The following is a 16,304-nucleotide window of genomic DNA, read 5'->3' as shown; positions in this document are numbered from 1 at the left end:
TCACGTTCGGCAATGCCCACCCTAGTTTAACTTGAATCATGGACAGAGAGCGGCTGCTGGAATTCAAATAGACTTCCTGGCTCCCACCAGGAGACGGTAATAGAATGCTCTCAGGAAAATGACAGATGCAGGGGACCAGGATACCGCTTTTGCTCAATTCGCGTGTGTTTCGGCAGCGAGCGTGATGGAGTGACTGTGTGAGCAGCTGGCATGGAAGGTAAGGTTACAATGCAGTTGCATCATTATAAACATAATTAGAAAATGACCATGACAGGGACATATGTTGGAGTGGGCTGGATTGACGGCAAAGATTTGTTGCAAGGCTCTCCCCAAAGAGTCTGCCGATCAAATGCTGGCTTTGAAATATATTATTACATTCACACTGTATTAATTTTTTTTAAAAAATCTATATTTCACCTCAGCTGAAGAGTATGTGCAGGCTGCTTAATTTAAAAGGAAACATATCGATTGGTCTGATCTGCGGCAGCAAATTCATTAAATGAGAGTTGTCGGTGATGCTTTTAGTTTTTATTGTTGATGTTGTAGATCGGTTTGGGTCTTACCTAACTCAGTGGGCACGGGTTCTCTCGCAGCTGCCTGTCCTGCTTTTTTTATATAACTGAAGACGCACGTCCGTGTCCTCCCAGGCTCTGACTTTCCCCACGTACCCAGTAGTTCCTCCAGTCACCCAACTGTGCTCGCAATCTGCGCGGGCTTGGACTCGCCTCAGCCGGCAGCAGTCGTCCTCCTTTCGCGCCCTGCTTGCTTCGTTGCCTCCGCTGCTATCCAAAGATCGCCAGTTGCAGAAAAGAAGAGCGAGAAAAGGCGAGAGAGCTTGCATTTTGACGTGGAATTAGTCAAGAAAGATCTGGATTTCCCTTTCAGGACCCGAAAACACATGGGGGGGGGGGGGGGGGACGACGATCTTGCTGCCAAATAAATGTCACTTGTGACAGGCGCAAGCGCGTGGGTTTTCCGGGGAATCCTTATTTTTTGTTAATATCCAAATTGAGATATTAAATTAACATCTGATTTTAAAAAAAAGGTTTTCAAACTGAGGAGAACCATCAAGCAACTGCTGGGAGGTGGGCGAAGCAGGGTTGGGGTAAGAACAAGGAGGTGAACGCCACAGACCCAAGCAGGCAGATTCTGTAAGTTTTGAGCTGATTTGAAATTTATGCCACCGCTCGGGGCAAAACAAAAACGTGTCGAAGGAATCATTCATCAAAGGGGTTTTTATTTATTTGACACCACACTCGAGGAAACTTCATTACATTTGAGATTTTATTTTTTGTTTTTTTAAAAAAGCTTCTATTCCCTCGGTATTTCCGCTCCGAGTGAAAGTAGCTGGCCAACGTAATTCTTACATAACCTACAGTGTGGACCATGCCAAACTATTCCAAACTGAGTGCAACAACTAAAATGATCGGACAATATTCACTCCCTGTTGTGTCATTCCTTAAACATGACATTAAAAATATGGATGAAGCGCAGGGGTCTCATTTTTCTCTTTTTTAAGTATCGTGCTTTCCGAAGGATCCGAGCATTTTATTTACACAGAAAGCGTTTTTTTTTTACAACAAAACATTGGTTGTGTTGCTGTCAGAAACTGGCGGAACATTATTGATTTCAGATATTGAGGTAACCAGACACGAGCTCTCCATTTCAATTTGTCGAGACTTGGTCCTTGTCCATTCCAATCTCCTAATTTGCTTTTATTTTTAACCAAAATCATTATATATGCTGTGGGATTTTTGGCATTGGGGGTTATCATAATGTGTTGCCATTGATCCTTCCAATTTATATTTTGAACGGGCACTGCAAAAATGGGATTAGTTAATAAGGCTGTTCAGTCTACTGAAGGTGGATTTGTGCAACCACCCTCACTGCCTTTAATATAAAGGCTAATTTCTCAGGGAAAACTCCAATTATCGTGCTCTGGCTGCAGTTGGATGTGCTGCCTTGGTGTGAGTTTGGGCATTGTTTTCAAGTTTAAATTGGGCATTGTCTTCAAATTTACCTTGCACACTTTTTTCAGCTTTGAGGATGTCTATTCCCAACTGCAGATGAAGCTTCTGCAGAAGTAACATTTATGGAATCAGAGAACACTTACTAATTTAAAGAGTTCTTGGGGTGGTCCACAAAGGACTTATATTGAAGTCAGAGTTTAAATTTATAAGATTGTATAGCAACGTTTGGAGTGACGGCCTTTGATCTGCACAGCATGTTACGTTTCTGCACACACAACTGTTGCATTGAAGCATTCTGTGTTGTCCTTTTAAAGATGAGCTTTATGGAACTCATTCCGATTCTCAAACGCTGTCCAGATGATGAAGCGAGTAATGTATTTGTTTACATTAGAAACTGTATCATTCTCCTTTCTCGATTTGCCGGAAAATATGTAAATATAAACAGGAACCAATATCGGCAGCAAGTGGGTCATGGGTTTCCACTGCTACTGTCCTGAATCCTCCTCCCTTTGGGTTTATACCCAATAAATGAGACACTAACTGAGCTATATCACCTTGTGAAGACCGAGAGTGCCTGTCAACCATTTGCACGGCCATACCAATGGGGATGATTCTCACCATTTCATCCTCTATGTCATGGAGTTCTAGCCACTCACAGGGCACAGCGTCAAAATCATATGCAAAGGTGGCCCATTAAGGTAACTCTGATGCCCAATTTCTTGATGAACCCAAATGCATAAACTTCAGTATTGACCATGACAGCAGAGGCAGATGAAGACTTATTAGTAAATTTGTCGTTCACCAAGGACATACATGGACCTGGTATGAAGCTATTAATCTGTCTCATTAAGAACCCCATGGCTGGCATACATAAGTAGGAAGGGTTATGTCCATTCCATTTTCAAAAGATATGCAGCCCATAAAATAATGCATATCATTATGCTGCCTGAGGATTACACATATTTTCATCCAGAGGCAATCAAATGTGACATTATCCTTGAAAAATAAATAGATGATTCATGTGCATGTTTGATGCAACTATGGCTAATGAAACCTGTAGAACCCCATATTCCAAACAGATTGTACCTACAAAAGGACTAATAGGCACAAGCCTGTTTGTTTTGAGTGTTAATTCAGAGTGCCAAAGCAATACTTCAAATACTTAGTTGAGTGTGAGCTTATAATATGCTTCAGAGACCTGGTTGAGTGTGAGCTTATAATATGCTTCCAAGAAGGTTTGCTATGTCATGGTACAGATATTACATTGCTGCGCACACAAAAAGGAGCAATAACATTCTGTTAGCAAATAAGGAGTAGCCTAAAGAATGCAGCCAAGGCAATGTATGCAAGGGTTTTATTGTTTAATTCTTTAGTGACCTCTGCGCCTGGTGATTACCACTTCATATTGGGTAAATTTGGAATTATAGGGGCAGCACGGTGGCATTGTGGTTAGCACCGCTGCCTCACGGCGCCTAAGTCCCAGGTTCGATCCGGGCTCTGGGTAACTGTCCGTGTGGAGTTTGCACATTCTCCCCATGTTTGCCTGGGTTTCACCCCCACAACCCAAAGATGTGCAGGGTAGGTGGATTGGCCACGATAAATTGCCCCTTAATTGGAAAAAATGATTGTGTACTCTAAATTTACTTTTTTTAAAAATTGAAATTATAGAATAACTGTTCAGTTTTTCCTGAGAACTGCATTTATTCTGTTTGCTTCATTTGTGAACAATTGACCTTTTATATCTGCACAAAAAGAAAAACAGACAGCAAAGGAAAATAAAGATAAAATTATCTTAGTGCTTTAAAGTGCAAACTTTCAATAGATTTTGTCTTCTTAGATTTACTCATTGTGTTACTTTTCATTCATTGTCAGTATGTGGGCATTGCTGGCAAGCCCAGCAGTTATTATTCATCCTCAGTTGCCATAAGGATTTATTACCAATCCCTAGATGATGATTGGCCACTTTCTTCAAGTCCTGCAGTCTTGTGGTGAGGTCACTTGTACAACGCTGTTAAGATAGAATATTTCAGCATTTTCACCCACTGATAATGAATAAGTCCAAACAAGGATAGTATTTGACTTGGGTGGTAACTTGGAGGTAATGGTGTTTCCATGCAACTGCTAAGTGCTGGAGGTTGTGAGTTTGGTGAGTGCTGCCAAAAATGTCTTCTGCACTACATTCTGGACATGATACACACTGGTGCCATGGTATGCTGGTAGATGTCTATGCTGGTGGATGCAATGTCAATAAAGAGGATTACGTGAATGGCGTTGAGCTTCCTGAGTCATGCTGCCACAACCATCCAATATGTTATTACACTCTTTAACTAGTGCCTTGTAGATGGCAGGTAGACTTTGTGGAATCAGAAAGTGAACCATTCACTGCAAAATATCCAATCTATGACCTGTTCTGGTTGCCATGTATTACAATCATGGGCATCCAGAGAAGGATTCAAACTGAAGGTTTATTCAACAAGCCAAAGCAGAGCAGCAGGAAATACACTTAGTCCCAGCCGGGACCATCCAAAGATGCCGGTTCGCTTCTTGGCCAGCTTTTATTGCTGGGTTTTTACAAGCCCCGCTGTTAGGCCTCTGTCCCTCAGTGGGGGAGCTCGTATTTCACAAACTCCACGGGGAGATCAATTGGGTTCTCCCTATGGGTCTCGTGCATGTTATTGCATCATGGAATTTATCTGGCTAATCAGTTGGATTTCTCGTCCCTGATTGCCAGAATGGTGCTGGTGATCAACAGGAGATGGTATTAGCATTGAATGTGAGGAGTAAGCATTTAAGCTCTCATTTGAGATGGTCACTACCCAGTCTGATTTGAGCACAAAATCAAGACAGACAATTCACTGCAGGACTAAGGCAGTGCTGCACTGTCGGAGATGTTGTATTGCAGTTGAAATGTAAAAATTAGGCACTGTCAGGCTTCTCGGGTGCATGCAGAGTACAGGAACATACAGTGTGTAGGAGAGTGGGGAACGCAGAACAGGGAGGAAACATTTGACCTACAGGTGGAAAGCAGGGACAATGGAAGACACCTGTAGGTCGCTGCTCACTTACTGTTGACCACGGTGCCCACTGTAAATCACACCTTGTGCTGTACAACGCATGAATATCTCTGCAGGCCATCAAGGTCCCCAGATCCATGTTTAATAATTGAAGAAAACAACATCTATTTTTCTAATAATTAGGGGTAGGTTGATAGACTGAAGCATTCTACAACCTGTGGGAGTAACCATGTGTTATTGATTGTTTTAAGTTTCTCAGGTCGTTGTACACTATGTACATCAACCTTTGTTACTTTGGGAGTCAAGGATGACTTGCTTCCACACAAAAATTGAGTTCTTAGGTGTCTGTTGAGGCCAAATACCTCAATTAACTTGGGTGCTCTATGTAATTCAGATGACCCATGAGCAATATTTCTTACTGATCCTAACCTCAGTTGCAACAATTATCTTTGATGAGTCTCAATGGAGGGGATGCCTGCTGTTACTGGGTTTATATTCTTAATCCTTCCTTGTGTGGTGCATGTAACATTTTTCAATGTGACTTTAAGATTCCTGAATTAATTGCAATTTGTAATCTAAAACATGCACGGCAACAATGGAAACATTGTTCAAAAATGCTGCTGTACTTTGTCTGTGCCCTGTGCTACTAAAATTGTCATTAAGTTTCTGCAGATGTTACTCCATTCTGTGAGGGACTGCAGTGTAAGTGACCTTTTATCTAACCAACCACTTTGCACTATGTGTGTGTAGGAGGGAAGTGATTGCTTAACAATGCATGAGTTGTTGCTCTGCTGGAAAAGCAACCACAATAAGGTCTCTATCCTGTGAAAACTCAGGAGGAACAGTTAGCAGCAGTGGTTCGTGCTAACTTATCAGTTCCTCCCATCTCTGCTGCCATGTGCTTTTTGTGCTTCTCCATCCGTGTCACTATATGTTTGGTTAAAAAGCTGCTCCTTCATTTGAGTGTGTGATGGCAATCAGTGGTCTGTGATTATTGATCTGTAGCTGTATGTTAAAGGCTAGTGATTCTCGTTGCTCTGTGAAGTAAGCAGATGGGTCATTATAATTACACAAGCACACTTATCCATATGTGAACTATTAAATACGTGGGCACTGCCAGCATGTTGATATATAATGTAAATCTCTGAACATTAGATTCATATGCTATATACCAGTTGGTCCCTGCATCTATCCAAAGCCATTTGAGAGCCTCACTCTATTAATTCTACATTACTCACGAAAATACTAGAATTTGTTTTGCATCTGACTTTTTTATTCTGCATTAATTGGGTCTTTAAACATAAAGAACAATGTGGATTAAGACAGACTGATTTTGGTCCATGAAAGTTTCTTTTTGCAGTAGATTTTCTTTGTCATCATGCACTATAGAAAGTAATTTACTTTAGCCTGCTGTTTTTACTCCCGCCATCTTTATAGCACTTTTGGCATTTCTTTAAAAAAAATTGTTGTTGCGTACATCGATTACCATTTAACTTGAGCTCTTTGTCTGTCCTGACATTAAAGTGATATTCTTGCTTTTCCTTGATGATCCTTCTCAATCTTGAAGAGATTTTTGAGCTCCTTAAATGCAACTGACGCACATTCACATGATCTGTGTTGATCTGCAGCATAATTCTGCTTGTGAGTATGCCCGTGGATCTTCTGCACTTGAAGCGTAGTCTTTGTTAGATTTAGCTGTCTTTGAAGATAGATGAAAACATCCGAGATGCTCTTTGCCTTTTCTCTGCATTGTCCAGTATTGTATTCAGACCAGAGGTGGTACCAGGATTTTCAGCTCTTAGTACATATAAGCAACTAGGCAGCCAACTCTGTATCATTAAATTAATTTCTATTGAAATATTTTTGAGATGGTATGGGGGCAGCCACTATATTCCATTGGTTAGCTCATTGTTGAAGATGGTAGGTAAGGTGCTTGAGATACTACAGCAAGATTACCAACAACACATTAATTGTGAAGTCAAGTACTGCAATGACTTTACAAATTCCTAGAACAGACACTCCGATCATATCCTCTGATGCTATCTAACACATTATTGATGAAGACACTGAATAGGAAAATTGTCTTGACAAAGCTTAACTCACTCACTTTGAGAGTTGGAGAGGTCCCCTGTGTCTCCCATTTACCATTGTGTTGATATTGGACCTGAGTTATACGTCCCAGCTGACTGAATGCAGCGCCAGGTTGAAAACCTTATGAAAATCGATGAAAGTAATGCGTGCAGGTATTGTCTATGAGTATTGTAACTGAAGCAGTATGGGTGGTGAAACTCAGAAAAATGGCTTAAAGCCTTCATTGTTAGCCCCATGAGTGTAACTATAGGTTTTCAGCTTGCTTCTTAATCTGCAGTACAATAACTTGTCAGCTAAACATAAACTAGGACAGCTCAGCCATTACCTCGTGACCTTATTTCCAGCAGTTTGACAGAGATAGTTTGAAAACTAATCTTCCAAACACCATAAATAACCAAGGAGATACTCCTGGGAATGCTACTGTCATGGCTCTATCTAAATGGGTTCCACAAAATGAAAGTGCTTCGTTTACAATCTTTATTTCAGTATTTGAATTAATTTATAAATGCCTCTTCCTCACTTTATGCTCATATTCAGGGTTCCACTGAGGCACCAGCTGTTGCTTGGTTGAAAAGGTAAATAACCTGCATCCGAAACTGTTGTGCAATCTAAGTCTCCCTTTCATTTCTCTCCCCTCCCCAGTTACATTCCCAGTGGAGGTCAGAATCTGACTGAGAAGAATTGTAAGCACTGTGGTATGCAGTTTCATACATAAAACAGGCAAATTGGAGCCACCTTGGTTGTGTGTTGTACTTTTATATTGTCCTGTTACTGGGCCAAAAGAGTCTCATGTTAATTTATATTAGCTACATTATCTGAGTACTTAGTATGGGTTGTTAAAAGGTATATGGAAATTGAGCCCAGTCATTTATGCAGACCATGTGAAATTGGTGTTAGGTTTGTTGTTACAAATGTTAAGTCTGCCTGAGGTACTCGTCCAGATCCAATAATATAATAATTGCTTATTGTCACAAGTAGGCTTCAATGAAGTTACTGTGAAAAGCCCCAGTCGCCACATTCCGGCGCCTAATAATGGTCACTCCTTTAAGCGAACCCGACATTGCACTGAAGCTGAGGGCAACATTTTAATATAAATCACACCCAATTATCTTCTATTTTTAAAAAATAGGTTGAAAATGTTGAAACACATTATCCATAAGAAAAATCTCATGAGAAATTGTCAAGTTGCTGAAACTTGGGGGGGGGGTCTATTCTCTGAGCCCTGCGCCGGGCCGGAGAATCGCCGCAACCGCGGCACAACGCCCCGACGCCGGCATGCGATTCCCTGAGGTGCGGAGAATCGCCGCCATTTGCGCCGGCGTGTTTGACGCGGTGCCGGCCGCTGGAATCGGCGGGGCCACCGATTCTCCGGCCTGAATGGGCCGAGCGGCCGCCCTGATACGACAGAGTCCTGCCAGCGCCGTTCACCCCTGGTCGCTGCCGGCGGGAACTCTGCGGGAACGCTCGGGGGCGGCCTGTGTGGGGGGGTGGCCTCCTTCACCGGGGGGGCGTCCGATGGGGTCTGGCCCGCGATCGGGGCCCACCGATCGGCGGCCCGGCCTCTTCCGCCCCCCGGCCAATTTCCGGTGTGGCCGGCCGCTGAACACTGACCCCATGTTGGGTCGGGGCCGGCACGCGTAAGAAGTTCCCCACGCAAGCGCAGGGTGGCACGGCCCAACTGTGCATGCGCGGGTTGGCGCGGCGCCCATTTGGCACCGCTTAACGAGGCTGGAGCGGCGTGAACCGCTCCAGCGTGAAATGCGACGGCGTTCACGACGGCGCGAACATTTGGCCTCCATATCGGATAATCGCCCCCTGGGAACTTGCTTTATGACTCTGTGGGTACTTTAGCGAAAACTGAGACTAAATTAGTCCAACATTATGTGCTTTTTTCTTTTTGCCTTTATTTAAGAGTGAGTGCACACAAACCTTTAACACCGCTCAAAGAGGAGATTTCCTTGTACTTCACACATTGTGTTCTTCTGGTCCCAATGATTATGGAACCACAGTGTTCCAGAAAGTGTTGAATCAATGTGCATAATTACCCTTGTCATCTAGAATTCCTTATCAAGCATTTATCTAAATCTGTTCATCAAGATAAAAATAGCACAAGGAATTCTTTTTTTAAAAAAAATATTTTTATTCAAATTTTTACATATTTTCAACAATACGCCCCCCTTACAGAAATAAGAAAAAAACAAAGAACACATAAATAAACATCTTAAAGCTCTGTCACGTATTTCCTCAATATACAAGCCCCCCATTAAACGATAATAAACACAAAGTACACCCCCCCCCCCCCCCCCCCCCCCCCCCGGGTTGCTGCTGCTACTGTCCACCTAATGCTCCGCTAGAAAGTCTAGGAACGGTTGCCTGAAGAACCGGTGCACAGATCCTCTTAAGGCATATTTCACCCTCTCCAATTTAATGAACCCTGCCATGTCGCTGGTCCAGGCTTCCACGCTTGGGGGCCTCGCATTCTTCCACTGTAGCAGAATCCTCTGCCGGGCTACCAGGGACGCAAAGGCCAGAATACCGGCCTCTTTCGCCTCCTGCACTCCCGGCTTGTCCAATACCCCAAATAGTGCGAGCCCCCAACTTGGGTTAGCCCGGGTGTTTACCACCTTAGACACTATCCTCGCAACGCCCCTCCAGAACCCATCCAGTGCTGGGCACCCAGAAAATGTGGGCGTGATTTGCTGAGCTCCCCGAACACCTCGGGCGGAGAGATGGCAGATGGAGTTTAACCTGGACAAATGTGAGGTAATGCATTTTGGAAGGGCTAATGCAGGTAGGGAATATACAGTGAATGGTAGAACCCTCAAGAGTATTGAAAGTCAAAGAGATCTAGGAGTACAGGTCCACAGATCACTGAAAGGGGCTACACAGGTGGAGAAGGTAGTCAAGAAGGCATACGGCATGCTTGCCTTCATTGGCCGGGGCATTGAGTATAAGAATTGGCAAGTCATGTTGCAGCTGTATAGAACCTTAGTTAGGCCACACTTGGAGTATAGTGTTCAATTCTGGTCGCCACACTACCAGAAGGATGTGGAGGCTTTAGAGAGGGTGCAGAAGAGATTTACCAGAATGTTGCCTGGTATGGAGGGCATAAGCTATGAGGAGCGATTGAATAAACTCGGTTTGTTCTCACTGGAACGAAGGAGGTTGAGGGGCGACCTGATAGAGGTATACAAAATTATGAGGGGCATAGACAGAGTGGATAGTCAGAGGCTTTTCCCCAGGGTAGAGGGGTCAATTACTAGGGGGCATAGGTTTAAGGTGAGAGGGGCAAAGTTTAGAGTAGATGTACGAGGCAAGTTTTTTACGCAGAGGGTAGTGGGTGCCTGGAACTCACTACCGGAGGAGGTAGTGGAGGCAGGGACGATAGGGACATTTAAGGGGCATCTTGACAAATATATGAATAGGATGGGAATAGAAGGATACGGACCCAGGAAGTGTAGAAGATTGTAGTTTAGTCGGGCAGTATGGTCGGCACGGGCTTGGAGGGCCGAAGGGCCTGTTCCTGTGCTGTACATTTCTTTGTTCTTTGTTTGTTCTTTGTTCTCACACACCTGTCCTCTACTCCAAAAGAACGACTCAGCCTTGCCCCAGTCATGTGCGCCCTGTGCAGAACCTTAAATTGTATCAGACTAAGCCTGGCGCAAGAGGAGGAAGAATTTACTGTACCCAGGGCGTCCGCCCACGTACCCTCGGCTATCTCCTCCCCCAGCTCCTCCTCCCATTTACCTTTCAGCTCCTCCACCGAGGCCTCCTCCTCCTGCATCTCCTGGTAGATCGCCGAGACCTTGCCTTCTCCAACCCACACCCCCGAGAGCACCCTATCCTGGATCCTACGTGCTGGCAGCAGCGGGAATTCCCTCACCTGCTGTCTTACAAACACCCTTACCTGCATGTACCTGAAGGCATTTCCAGGGGGGAGCCCAAATTTTTCCTCCAATGCCCCAAGACTCGCAAACGTCCCATCTATAAACAGGTCCCCCATCCTTCTAATACCTGCCCTGTGCCAGCTAAGGAACCCCCCATCCATTCTCCCCGGGACAAACCGATGGTTCTCTCGGATCGGGGACCACACCGAAGCCTCTGCCTCCCCGCTGTTGCATCTACACTGCCCCCTCATTTTGAGGGTCGCCGCCACCACTGGACTCGTGGTGTACCTTGTCGGCTGGAGCGGCAGCGGCGCCGTCACCAGCGCTCTCAGGCTCGTGCCCACACATGACGCCATCTCCAGCCTGTTCCACGCCGCCCCTTCCCCTCCATTACCCACTTGCGTATCATCGCCACATTGGCAGCCCAATAGTACCCACACAGATTAGGCAGGATTTGGCCCTCCTCTGTCCCTGCTCCATTTCAGAAACACCCTCGGGGTCTATTTCGCCCATTCAAACCCCATGATGCTCCTGCTGACCCGCTTAAAAAAGGCCTTCGGGATCAGGATGGGGAGGCACTGGAATATAAAAAGGAACCTCGGGAGCACCGTCACCTTCACCGACTGTACCCTATCGCCAGGGGGAGCGGTAGCATATCCCATCTTTTAAACTCCTCCTCCATCTGCTCCACCAGCCTCGTCAAGTTGAGCTTGTGTAGGGCCCCCCAGCTCCTGGATCCCTAGATACCGAAAACTCCTTTCCGACTTCTTCAGTGGAAGCTCGTCTATCCCCCTTCCCTGGTCCCCTGGGTGTATCACGAATAGCTCACTCTTCCCCTTGTTGAGCTTATACCCGTCCGCCACATACAGTAACAGGTCGTCGGCATACAGCGATACCCGGAGTCCTCCCCCCCCCCAATCCCGCACCAGCCCCCTCCAGTTCCTGGACTCCCTCAAAGCCATCGGCAAAGGCTCAATTGCCAATGCAAACAGCAGGGGGGATAGGGGACACCTCTGCCTCGTCTCCCGGTACAGCTGAAAGTATTCCGACCTCCTCCGATTTGTGGCCACACTCGCCACTGGGGCTTCGTACAGTAACCTAACCCAACTAACCAACCCCTCCCCGAATCCGAACCTCCTCAACACTTCCCACAGGTACCCCCATTCCACCCTATCGAAGGCCTTCTCCGCATCCTCCATAGCCGCCACTATCTCCGCTTCCCCCTCCACTGCAGGCATCATGATTACATTTAGGAGCCGCCGCACATTGGTGTTTAGCTGCCTTCCCTTCACAAAATCCGTCTGGTCCTCGTGCATCACCCCCGGGACACAGTCCTCAATTCTGGTAGCCAACACCTTCGCTAACAGCTTCGCATCCGCGTTGAGGAGCGAGATTGGCCTATACGACCCACACTGTAAAGGGTCCTTGTCCCGCTTCAAGATCAGCGAGATCAGCGCCCTGGACATCGTCGAGGGTAGGACCCCCCCCCCTCCCTTGCCTCATTGAAAGTCCTCACTAGTAGTGGGCCCAACAGGTCCATATACTTCCTGTAAAATTCCACCGGGAATCCATCTGGCCCCGGTGCCTTCCCCGCCTGCATACTCCCCAGCCCCTTCGTCAGCTCCTCCAGGCCTACCGGTGCCCCAAGCCCCGCCACCTGCCCTCCTCTACCCTCAGCCGGTCCAGAAAACGACGCAACCCACCCTCCTCCGTCGGGGGCTCAGACCTATACAGCCCCTCATAGAAGTCTCTAAATACCCCATTTATTCCCACCGCACTCCGCACCATGTTCCCCCCCTTTATCCCTAACTTCCCCCAATCTCCCTCGCTGCCTCCCGATTCCGAAGCTGGTGTGCCAGCATCCGGCTAGCCTTCTCCCCGTATTCATACACCGCCCCTTGCGCCTTCCTCCACTGCACCTCTGCCTTCTTGATAGTCAACAGGTCGAACTCGGCCTGGAGGCTTCGTTACTCCTTGAGTAGTCCCTCCTCTGGGACCCCTGCTTACCTCCTATCTACCCTTAAAATCTCCCCCACCAACCTCTCCCTCTCTCTCCTCTCCTTCCCCTCCTTGTGGGCCCTAGTGGAGATTAGCTCTCCTCTAATCACCGCCTTCAGCACCTCCCAGACCACCCCTACCTGCACCTCCCCATTATCGTTAACCTCTAGGTATCTTTCAATGCACCCCCGGATCCGCCCGCTCACCTCCTCATCCGCCAGCAAACCCACCTCCAGGTGCCGCAGCGGGCGCTGGTCCCTCTCCTCCCCTAGCTCGAGCTCCACCCAGTGTGGGGCATGGTCTGAGATGGCTATGGCCAAATACTCCGTGTCCTCCATCCTCGGGATCAGCGCCCTGCTCAAAACTAAGAATTCAATCCGGGAGTAGACTTTATGGACGTGGGAAAAGATTGAGAATTCCCTGGCCCCCGGCGTCCAACCCCGAATGGAAAACCTGCCCTACCCACCCCTTTCTCAGCCTAACCTGGTCTGCCACCCTCAAATGCGTCTCCTGGAGCATGACCACATCTGCCTTCAGTCCTTTCAGATGCGCGAACACACGGGCCCTCTTGACCGGCCCGCTCAGGTCTCTCACATTCCAAGTTATCAGCCGGATCAGGGGGCTGCCCCCCCCCCCCCCACCACAGCCGATTAGCCATCTTCCCTTTCTAGGCCAGCCACGTGCCCACGCCTCCCGCACTCTCCGTTCCCCCCAGCGGCAGAACCCCGCCCCGACTCTCCAGGCTCCAGCTCCCCTTTGGCCAATGCAGCAGCAACCTATTCCCCCCACCCCCCCCCCCCCCCTCCCCCCCCGGCCCGGCTAGGTCCCCACCTAGCTGCGTTGCTCCCCCCACAGCACTCCAGTACGTCAGCTCGTCAGCTGACTCCTGCTGACCCCGGCCGCTCCCGCCACTCCATTGACCCTCCCTGTGTGAGAATTTCCCCCCCCCCCCCCACCTCCTGTCCATCAGCGGGCGCTCCTCTCCAGCATCCCCCCCCCCCCCCCCCCCCCCGGCCCGCCCCGTTCCTTCCCTAGCGTGGGAAAAAGCCCGTGCTTTCCACCAATCCGGCCCCGCCCCCTCTGGCGCAGCTCCCTTCCGCGGCCTGACCCTAGCTCCCCACCTCTGCCCTCCCCTCTGCCCCCCCCCCAAATGGGGCCCCCTCTTCCAACCACCGTCACCCACACTCTCACCAAACCCCCACTGCGAACCATTTCGCCCTACCCCACCCAGCACCCAAAACAAAACAGTACCAAACAGAACAGAGCATCCCCCCGCCCCCCAAAACATAACAATCACATCAATCCCCTCTCGACATCCCCTTGCAACCGACCCTCAATCTGAGTCCAACTTTTCGGCCTGGATAAAGGTCCACGCCTCCTCCGACGTCTCGAAGTAGTGTTGGCGGTCCGTGAAAGTGACCCACAGTCGCGCCGGCTGCAACATTCCAAATTTCAACCCCTTCCGATGCAGAGCCGCCTTAGCCCGATTGTACCCGGCCCTCTTCTTGGCCACCTCCGTGCTCCAGTCCTGGTATATCTGGACCTCTGCATTCTCCCACCTGCTGCTCCGCTCCTTCTTTGCCCACCTTAGGACACACTCCCTGTCCACGAAGCGGTGGAACCGCACCAGCACCACCTGCGGTGGCTTGTTGGGCTTGGGCCTCCTCGCCAGGACTCGGTGGGCCCCCTTCAGCTCCAGGGGCCTCGGGAAGGCCCCCGCACCCATCAACGTATTCAGCATCGTGACCATGTATGCTCCAACATCCGACCCCTCCACTCCCTCCAGGAGACCCAGAATCCGCAGGTTCTTCCTTCCCGACCGATTCTCTATGTCCTCGAACTTCTCCTGCCATTTCTTATGCATCGCCTCGTGCGCCTCTATCTTCACCACCAGGCCCAAGATCTCGTCCTCGTTCTCCGAGGCCTTTTGCCGCATCTCCCGGATCGCCGCCCCTTGGGCCTTCTGGGTCTCGAGCAGCTTGTCTATCGAAGCCTTCATCAGCTCCAACAGCTCTTCCTTCAATTCCGTGAAGCAGCCCTGGAGAAACCCCTGCTGTTCCTGCGACCACTGCGCCCACGCTGCCTGGTCTCCACCCGCCGCCATCTTGGTTTTTCTCCCTCGCACTTGTCGCTGCTCCAAAACTACTTTTTTCACCGCTCCACTCCTGGTCCAATCCATACAATGCCGGGGAAATGTTACTGTCGCCTTCTCACACTGGGAACCGTCGAACAAATGCCGCTGGGGGCCCTAAAAAGAGTCCAAAAGTCCGTTTCTGGCGGGAGCTGCCGAACGTGCGACTTAGCTCCACATAGCCGCAACCGGAAGTCCCACAAGGAATTCATGATTGTAAAATAAAGCCTTAATCACAAAGTAACTTTTAAAAAACACTTAACGGAAGAGTAAGAGTGTCAGTGAATATAACATTTTGTTTTAAAAACTTAATATAATGGTTCATTTGTTGTACAAAATGGCTGCACCGATTGAAATGGATTTACTGGATGCATAATTTCCTGCAAATGAACTGCGGATTTTTTTCTCATGTAAACTTAATTATTTAAAATCATGCTGTGTCTTCCTCTTTTGTGGATGATATCCATATGTTTGTAGCGTATGCAGTGTCCTACGCTTACATTTGCTTTTGGGCATAATTAAAAATGACCAAGCACAGAATAAAGTTCTTACCCCTATTAAACATGGAGTATTTTTTTAAAAGCTGAGGTTTCAGGCCTGCAATCACTTTTGGAGTTGGGTGATGATTTGCTATTGTGCTGTCATCTGAGCCCCTGAATTAGGTCACTTCTTAAGCTGTTCTCATATATTCCGCTAAACATTGGAAGATAGAAATTACTGCAGTGCTGTTAAATGACATGAGCGTAGCCCATTATTAACCAGCTACAATCTTAACTGCTGTATGGAGGAATATTTGAAATTGAGAATCTTGGATAGTTCACAAGCACACTGATGTAATTTTTAAGACTATATGAACTTTACAGTTTCATGGAATTAAAGTATACCCAAGTTAATATTTATCAGATGGTTCAAAGAAGACCAGCATATCTGCTATTGAAAGGTTTGTTGATAACATTCAAAGTTGCATGTTTTAACAAAATCTGCATCCTGGTGATATAAAGCAATCTGAGCGAAGCTGCAGGATAGCCTGGTGGCAGCAACATCCTTCTGCAGTCTAAGTCATAGAATCATAAAAAAGTTACAGCACAGAAGGAGACATTCGGCCCATGTTGTCCATGTCAACCCAAGGACACCCAGGTGCCTTTTCTAATCCCACCTTACTGCACCCGGTCCATAGCCATGTAGTTTGTAGCACTTACGGTGCAGATCCAGG

The 16,304-nt window shown here is 47.7% G+C and overlaps 1 protein-coding gene and 1 long non-coding RNA gene across 13 annotated transcripts in view; one reads left to right on the top strand and one right to left on the bottom strand.

Moving 5' to 3' along the window:
- Nucleotides 1-908, bottom strand: part of LOC140428021 (uncharacterized) — a 39,540-nt gene extending 38,632 nt beyond the window's left edge. Inside the window, exon 1 of the long non-coding RNA XR_011948682.1 lies at nt 564-908. This is a non-coding gene — a long non-coding RNA (uncharacterized lncRNA). The remainder of the gene's footprint in view (nt 1-563) is intronic.
- Nucleotides 1-16,304, top strand: part of dmd (dystrophin) — a 3,042,490-nt gene that overhangs the window by 352,120 nt on the left and 2,674,066 nt on the right. The window contains exon 1 of one of the 12 annotated variants that reach the window (XM_072513985.1): nt 99-217. The exons of the other annotated variants lie outside the window; for them this stretch is intronic. Coding sequence (XP_072370086.1) covers nt 211-217 — 7 coding nt within the window. The 5' untranslated portion in view covers nt 99-210. Of the gene's footprint in view, nt 1-98; nt 218-16,304 lie in introns of those variants that run through there. 12 annotated transcript variants of the gene reach the window in all.

This window comes from Scyliorhinus torazame, chromosome 8, assembly GCF_047496885.1.
Source record: "Scyliorhinus torazame isolate Kashiwa2021f chromosome 8, sScyTor2.1, whole genome shotgun sequence".
Lineage (NCBI taxonomy): Eukaryota > Metazoa > Chordata > Chondrichthyes > Carcharhiniformes > Scyliorhinidae > Scyliorhinus > Scyliorhinus torazame.
This window is presented reverse-complemented; position numbering and strand designations above follow the sequence as displayed.